The following is an 8,034-nucleotide window of genomic DNA, read 5'->3' on the forward strand; positions in this document are numbered from 1 at the left end:
CCATCTGACGACCATAACAGATACGGCAAACAGAAAGGCCTACAGGGACCAGGAAAGCCGTTTCACACAGTGAGGTGCGTGAGAAATATAGTGGAGGCTGTGCAGGCTGGGCAGCCTGGAACGTCTGTGTCCCATCCCCAAGAGCAGCTGCTGCCCAGCTGGTTGGCTGTGCAGAGAGGGTCTCCAGACGGTCCAATAGTCTAGCGGTTCAAAACATAATATAAAGATAATATAAATTTAAAAATATATGGAATATCCACATTTTTAAAGGGGACAATCAGTAGAAAGAACACTTGTGAGGCACAAGCAAAGCGGGTCTGTGGGCTCCGTAAGGCATATGGGTGACGGGTTTGTAACCTCTGATCTGACCTCTACAAAGTGGGTGGAGCAGGTTTGTAACCTGTAAATTATGTTGCTCTGCTCTGTCGGGGTGAATAGTATTTGGGTGTGGGGAAGGGCTGGCAGCAGGGGGACGATTCCCTCCTGCAAAAGGTGAGACATAGAAGCGGCTTCTCTGGCCACGACTCCGTGCTCTCGCCCCTCAGTGCCTGAGTGAGCCCCACTGGCCACTCTCCCCATAGCCGGGCAATGGCCGAAGTCGACAGGGCTGTGCTGCTGCTACCTGCTCTCGCGGGGCCTGAGGAGACGAGCCCGCCCTACCAGCCTTTCAGGCAGCAAGGCAGCAGCAATTGGGGTTTTGAAAGCTTTTATCAGTAGATTGTGGGCGGAAACTGCCCCGGGTTTGCTCTGAGCTTCTTGAGGCTTCTCAGCTTCAGATGCAAAGCGAGTGGGTGTCTCTTTGAGAAGCAGAAAGGGGGAAAGAAAGAACAAAAGAGAGGTGTTTCCCTGGGTTCTGGGAACTCTATAAAGAGAGAGCCAGCTCCTTTCTCTCGAGCAGTACGAAACAGGAGTCCCGTCCTTGACACCCGGGACTCCCCAGGATTGAGAAGGAGAAAAACCCTTGGCTGGGGGCTGGCCCGAGGCACTGGCTGCCATGCAGCAGCCCTTGAATTACCCGTACCCCCAGATTTTCTGGGTGGACAGCAGTGCCAGCTCTCCCTGGGCTTCTCCAGGGTCAGTCTTCCCCTGTCCGTCCTCTGTGCCAGGAAGGCCCGGGCAAAGGAGGCCACCGCCACTACCACCACCTCTGAAGAAGAGGAGGGGCCACAACACAGGCCTGTGTCTCCTTGTGATGTTTTTCATGGTTCTGGTGGCCCTGGTTGGATTGGGACTGGGACTATTTCAGCTCTTCCACCTGCAGAAGGAACTGGCCGAACTCAGAGAGGTAAGCTGCCCTGTGGATTGCTGTGCCCTGAAGGCATGGGTGTGAGACAGCCCTGCTGTAGTGGAGGGAGGAAGGTGACAGTGATCCATATGGACCACAGTCTTGCTTGCAAAGTACTTCACAATCCTTTTTTCCTGTCTTAGAAATGAATCGCTCTAGCCATCCTGTTCTATATGCAGAGAAATGGGGGCTCAAATGAGTGGAAGGAATATTATCTATGTTGGGAAGGATCAGAGCCAAATTAGGACTGGTAACTAGAGTTCTTCTTTTCTCAGTGGGTTGCTACCTACCTTATACTCAGTGATTCAAGAAAGAAAAGGAACTTGGAATCTTGCTTACAAGTGAATTTGTTCAAATGGACAAACTAAATTTCCTTGAAAATACTTAACAATATTGGAACTATTCCAAATCACAAAACTGAGGCATGGGGAGGCCCAACTTGGCCGGAGTCTGAGTTAGCAGAGGTTCTAAGGTGTTTAGATTCCCTTTCCAGTGCTTAGTTTATTTGACAATTCTGCCTCCTTTGCTTAAAGAACTTCATATTTATTATATACCTTTTCTCTTTTTGTTTCACCAGTCCACCAGCCAAAGGCATACAGAATCGTCTTTGGAGAAGCAAATAGGTGAGTCCTTTCATGCGTGTACATGAGTTAGAAAGATAGTCCTTAGCGCTGAACCATGTTGGGGGAATGCCTTGAATTCCATCTCATTCCTGGGCATATGTATACTATGGAAGAGGAATCCTAACCAATACTGAATCTCTGGTCATTTTGATTCTTTGAGCTGCCCTAAAACATGAAGTGAATTTAATTGTTCAAAATTAGTGTAGCTGAGTATCACACAAAAGTAAAAATAATTTCTGCTTGAATTTGGAAAGAGCAACACACATATACAACCCTGGACCTTTGCCCCTTAGCAGTTGGCTCCAGGCCTGTCCCCTTCCTCAGGCCTCCTGGTTCCCATGCACAGGGCTGTGGCTATAACTTCTCGGGAGAGAAGGGGAGGTAAAGGCAGAGAAAGCTGCTGCTGGGAAAGACCTGTGCTCTCCTATTTAATCTCTATAAGAGATTAGTTAAGAGTCAGACCTTATTTTAAATATTTTCATAGGATATATTTAAGCTTTTAAAAAGTGGGCAACCAATCATCCCCATTAGGATGGTTCTTTTGCAGCCACTGGAAAGCTTGGAGGAAGACTTTTGCCATTGTTCAAAGGGTAGTCCCACTTCACTCACAGAGGCAATCGTGAGCTACCTTTGATAATAAAGGAAAAACCTTTGTATGAGATCCAGGACAGGAAGAAGATGAAAATGTTAAACATTGACCTTCTAAAGTTTCAGGACATAGTTTTGGAAACTGCGGACAGATAGATTTAGAATACTGCAACTCATTAAACTAAGATTCACTGAACTTTAGATTTGGTAAGAGTTGGAAGGGAGCTTAGAGAACATCTGGTCCAGTCATCTCATTTTTCAGAAGAGAAACAAAACACCAGATAGATTACGTGATGTGCCCAACACTACTGGTGTGAAACTGGGGTGAGAAGGAACATAGGCTCCTAATGCCTTGTCACTTATAGTGCTTCCCAGCACATGCTCTGGTGCCTCATGACATAGGGAAACTCCTGTCTTTTTCTGATGGCCATGGAATGAGAATAAAGATGACAAGCAAGATGCCTCTGCAAAGACAATGGTTAAATCTCATCCTTAGAAATTGGGAAGAAAACAGAAGACAGCACTGGCTACCCAGTAAGGGGAGGCTGTTCCAGTTTCTTAGGATATGCCTGAGAAACCCAAGTCACCCTATTGCCCTAGCAGGTAGGCTCTTGTAGGAGCCATCCATAGGATCCTCTGGTTTCTAGTTCTGGGTCTGAGTTCCTAAAGAGTTAGAAATTCCAGATGTACCGAAGCAGAGTAAAAACATTTGTTAGAAAAATAAAGCCTCTGGAGGATTTCTAAAATAAGATAGATTTGAAAATCAGTGGAACGTGGCTGGTAAAATGGGTACCTAATTACTCATCTTTCACCCACTTTCTGGAGTCATTTTAGTAATTAAAAGTCAAGTGAACAGATAAGTCAGGTCCACTTGTCCCACTAAACAAGTATCAAGTATCTTTCCTAGATCAACCCAGATGGACCAGAAATTGGTGAATTATCACACAGAAATCAAATTAGCAACTTTACTAATGAGCTAAGAGATGCAAATTTAAAAAGGGGGGATACCCAGGTTTATCCATCAAATTAGTGAAGTTTAAAAAAAAAAACACAGAACCCCAGGTTGGCAAAAATGTGAGAGAAAAGGGTCTGCTTCAACAGTTGAGAGTCAGTGGGCATGTAAATTGCTACACCTTTCTAAAGAGCAGTTGGGAAAAAAATATCACAGGATAAAACTGTTAATTTACCTTGTAATCTCATCACTAAGACTTTAGTATTTAAGAAAAGAATCAAAATGTGCCTGAAAATTTATAATAAGGATGTTCATCACTTCCTTATAAGGCTACTTATAATAAACCAGTCAGAAGAAAGTTAAATACTTCTTAATAGGAAATTAGTTAAATACATTACAGTGTATTCAGATGAGAGCATAGTACGCAGCAACTAAAAGCTATATGTTAGAAGGACATTTAATGCCATAGAGATTGTGCATTCTATATTGTTGGATAAAAGACAAGCTATAAATCAGTGTGTTTAGTTTAATATTGACATATGCATATTTTTATATTCTTAGTAAACATCTAGAAGGATTTAGACTCCAACAGTTTAACTGTGATTTTTCTCTGGAAGGTACTCTTGTAGGTTACTTAAACTTTCTTATTTGGTTCACTTTCATTTTTCCACAGTTAACTCATTAAATCTTTTATTCATTCACAAATGTTCTTGGAGTATTTCCTGTGTGCCAGGCTGGGTGTTGGGTAGTGGGTGATGACAGAATGAGAGACAAGTGGCTTGCCCTCATGGAGCTCTTAGCATGCTAGAGAAGATAAACAAAAGCAAGCAAACAGACAACAAACTTTTAAGTTGTACTAAGTGTGACCTAAGATTGAGTGGTCTGCAAAGTCCCCTCTAAGGAGGTGTTGTTAATGTGGATGTGTGGATGTGTATGGGTGGGTAGGAGGCTGGGGACATCATTCCAGCACTGAGAATGGCATGTGCAGAGACCCTGGAGCAGGATACAGTCATCACCAAAATATAGGACATATTTCTACTTTATTTATTCCATCATTTATCCAGCAGATATTTTTATTGAGTACCTTCTATGAGAATAACACTGCGAGGGATATACAACATGTGATTCTCTGTTCCATTTCCTGTCAGTTCATGGCTGAATGCCAGATCAGCTGCATAGATGGTTTGTGGTGTAGGAATATAGAAGAGACTGTTTTGCCTTTCCTGTTCACTAACACCTCACCTCGTTCATGGTGGGTGGTCTTGGGTGGCTACAGAGGTAATAATTGCTTACATCATACTCTCAGCCGATTGGAGCACTCTCAGGCCATATAGAGTTTTACAGGCGAATCATTAAGAGCCTGATGTGGATGAGTGCCTTTCTATGAAACTTTCTTGAACATCTTAGCTAAATTCATTGGTTAAGTGGTAGAGCTATTCCACTGAAATATCTAAAGTCAGAGAAATAGTACCTATTTTGAGAACTGTTGTCTATTTTAAATCTTTCCATTTAATTTAGAAAACAGGTACTGATCACGTGCCTTGGGGTAGAAACCGAGCTAATTACTCTGGTGGATTAAACATATAGTAAGGAATTTGCCATTTATTTGGGGAGTAAGATGAATTATACAGTTACCACAGAAAAAGAGGAGTCAAAACTGACAAGAGAGGTGAAGACAGAGTGCTTCTAGGTTTCAAAGGTGGAAACAAGCATATTTGATTAGAAAGGCTTGGGAATGTTTTGCAAGAAAAGAGGTATTTTAGCTGGTATTTGCAGGGTTGATAGGAATTTAGCACAGAGATCTGTTTGGGAGGGCATCCCAGGCAGAAGGAACAGCATGGGCAAAGGCACAGAGGCAGGGAAGCTGGGTGTGTTCAGAACTGTTGTACAGCTATGTCTAGTGTGGGTGAGTAAGCAAGATAAGGCTGGACAGATAGGCAGAGATCACATGGTTGGGGACACTTGTACATAATTACACGTTCAATGAGGAGCATTCAAGGTGTTTGAGATCTTAGGATAATTTATTTGGGGCAGATTGTAGAATGCTGTTGGGGAAGACCTAGTGGCCTGGAGATTAGCAGTCTTCAGGCTTTGTCCTGCAGAGTCCTAAGGGCAGCTGAGCCAGAGAGGAAAGAGCCTTGGCTTTGGACTCAGGAGACCTGAGTGTCAGTCCCACTCTGACACTGAGTAAACAGGTCTTCTTGGATAAGTCACCCAACTTGTTATTTTTTTTATCAGGAAATAACTTTTTATTTTATATTGGAGTATAGTTGATTAACAGCGTTGTGTTAGTTTCAGGTGTACAGCAAAGTGATTCAGTTATACGTATACAAGTCACCCAACTTTTAAGCTCATTTTGCCATCTATAAGATGGGACAGTAATCTCTACCTCAAAGAGTTGTGGCCAGTTATAAATGCAATAACTTATATGGCACATCTTTATAAACTAACCTTTCTATTATTTTATTGTAGCATTATAATTTATGCATGTGTCTATTTTAATTTAGTTCCTTTTTACCTCTCTGTTTCTGAAATACAGGCTGTTGTAATTCCTACAATTTGGACTTGAATGAGTTGGCTATGTTAGACTGTTGCCATTTATGCTCATAAAACTTCTTTTATTTAAATGCCCTGCTTAGAGTCCCACAAAAAGAATAGTTGTTATGTCATTTTTTACATATATCTTTCATTTCTCTATGAAACAGGTCACCCCAATCCATCCTCTGAGAAAACGGAGCTGAGAAAGGCAGCTCATTTAACAGGTCTGTATCTGGAAGATGGGCTTGGGAAAGCCTTTGGCAGAAAGCAGAAGAGCTGGTTGGTCTCCATGACTGTGCTCTGCAGTAGTTGATACTTTCCAGTGACAGTATTTGAAACCCAAGAGTAGTTACATCTTTCTAGTCAGGTCAACCTCACACACACATTGAGCCCCTACTCGGGGCAAGGCCCTGTTCTAAACTGGAGAAATGGAGCTGCTTATGGCGTGATCCTTGCCCATAAGGAGCTCACTCTTTTCACTCACTCCAATGACCCTTAGGGAATTTGGGGCACAGATCCAAGCGGTGAGAGCTGGGGAGATGGGGAATGATGAATTATTTTAGTACGTGTTTCCTTGGTTTTCTGTAAGAGATTTACTCTGCTTTCTCCATGGGTAGAAAAAGGAGAGGGGAGCCCCAGTCCTGGCACTAGTGGTCGTGTAGCAGAGTGAAATGATTTGATAGCGAGGTGGTATGGGCATTCCCAGTGTAAAGTCCACAAATATCTGAAAAGTGGATAAGTATCATGGAAAGTGGTATGCTGCTGTCCCTGAAATTATTTCAGCAGAGGCTGTAAAATGATCCAATTTAGATAAACAGACATTTCTTGAGCACATGCTGTGTGCCAAGCCTGGGGGACATGGAGATGAACCACACACGGCTCCTGCCTTCAAGGAGCTTACAATCTAACAGGGAAAGACAGGTGCATAAGCAATAATTCCAGCATTCTCTGCTTAAGAATGTACATAATGCTGTGGGGATACAAATGAAAGGGGATTTTCGCCCACACTGAAGAATCCTTAGTGCAGGTAAAGATTGGACTAGATGATCCCTAAGGTCCTTCCCAACTTTAGAACTTCAAAGTTCCTTGGATTTGATTTTTCACCTCATGAAGGGACCTCAAACCCTAGTAGTTTTGGTACTAGTTCTGAACCTTTGTTCCAGAGAGCTAAAATCATCCCAATCATTTCTCACTGCAGTTGATTAGGGGTATATGCTATTGTCCCAGTTGTGTGGATGATAAAATTGAAGACGTCAATTTGATAAAGGTGTGAAGAAATTCAGTAACAGGTCAGGCCTGATCCGTCACCTGGCTCAATATGGGCTATGTCATTTGGGGTAAAAAGCATTTGCTCAAGGCATGGTGCACAATTTTGCCTTGGAGGCTTGGTTTGTTGATACATGAGCATTCCTGGCTGAAAGCTCCTCTCTGGTTTGGTTTCAGGCAAGCCCAACTCAAGATCCATCCCTCTGGAATGGGAAGACACTTATGGAATTGCCCTGGTCTCTGGGGTGAAGTATAAGAAAGGCAGCCTTGTGATCAATGAAACTGGGCTGTATTTTGTGTATTCCAAAGTGTACTTCCGGGGTCAGTCCTGCAACAACCAGCCCCTGAACCACAAGGTTTACACGAGGAATTTTAGGTACCCCCAGGACCTGGTGCTCATGGAGGGGAAGATGATGGACTACTGCACTACTGGCCAGATGTGGGCCCGCAGCAGCTACCTGGGGGCTGTGTTCAATCTCACCAATGCTGACCATTTATATGTCAATGTATCTGAGCCCTCTCTGGTCAATTTTGAGGAATCTAAGACATTTTTTGGCTTATATAAGCTCTAAGAAAAGCACTTTGGGATTCTCTCCATTATGGTTTCTTGTTATAGGCACTGAGAATGTTGTCTTGAATGAGGGTCTTCTTAAGTCCACTTGAGGTCAAGAGAGAAGACATGAACCAAGAGGATCTTGAGACCACAGGGTCCAGCAGTTCTACAGTTCCTCATCTCACCTAAGGTCCACGAGCCAGACAGGAGGAGGACATGAACATGAAAC

General features: G+C 43.2%; 1 protein-coding gene across 2 annotated transcripts; it reads left to right on the top strand.

Moving 5' to 3' along the window:
• Positions 1-994: 994 nt before the first annotated feature.
• FASLG (Fas ligand) lies at positions 995-7,824 on the top strand. 2 transcript variants are annotated; one of them, XM_065886659.1, is made up of 4 exons: positions 995-1,285; positions 1,863-1,908; positions 6,154-6,210; positions 7,430-7,824. In XM_065886659.1, the coding sequence occupies exons 1-4, from the start codon at positions 995-997 to the stop codon at positions 7,822-7,824; spliced, it is 789 nt and encodes a 262-aa protein (XP_065742731.1). The 2 variants fall into 2 exon arrangements, with proteins under 2 accessions (XP_065742731.1, XP_065742739.1); XM_065886667.1 differs by lacking the exons at positions 1,863-1,908; positions 7,430-7,824 and having other exon boundaries at positions 6,154-6,189.
• Positions 7,825-8,034: the final 210 nt, after the last annotated feature.

This window comes from Phocoena phocoena, chromosome 1, assembly GCF_963924675.1.
Source record: "Phocoena phocoena chromosome 1, mPhoPho1.1, whole genome shotgun sequence".
In the NCBI taxonomy this organism is placed as follows: Eukaryota; Metazoa; Chordata; class Mammalia; order Artiodactyla; family Phocoenidae; genus Phocoena; species Phocoena phocoena.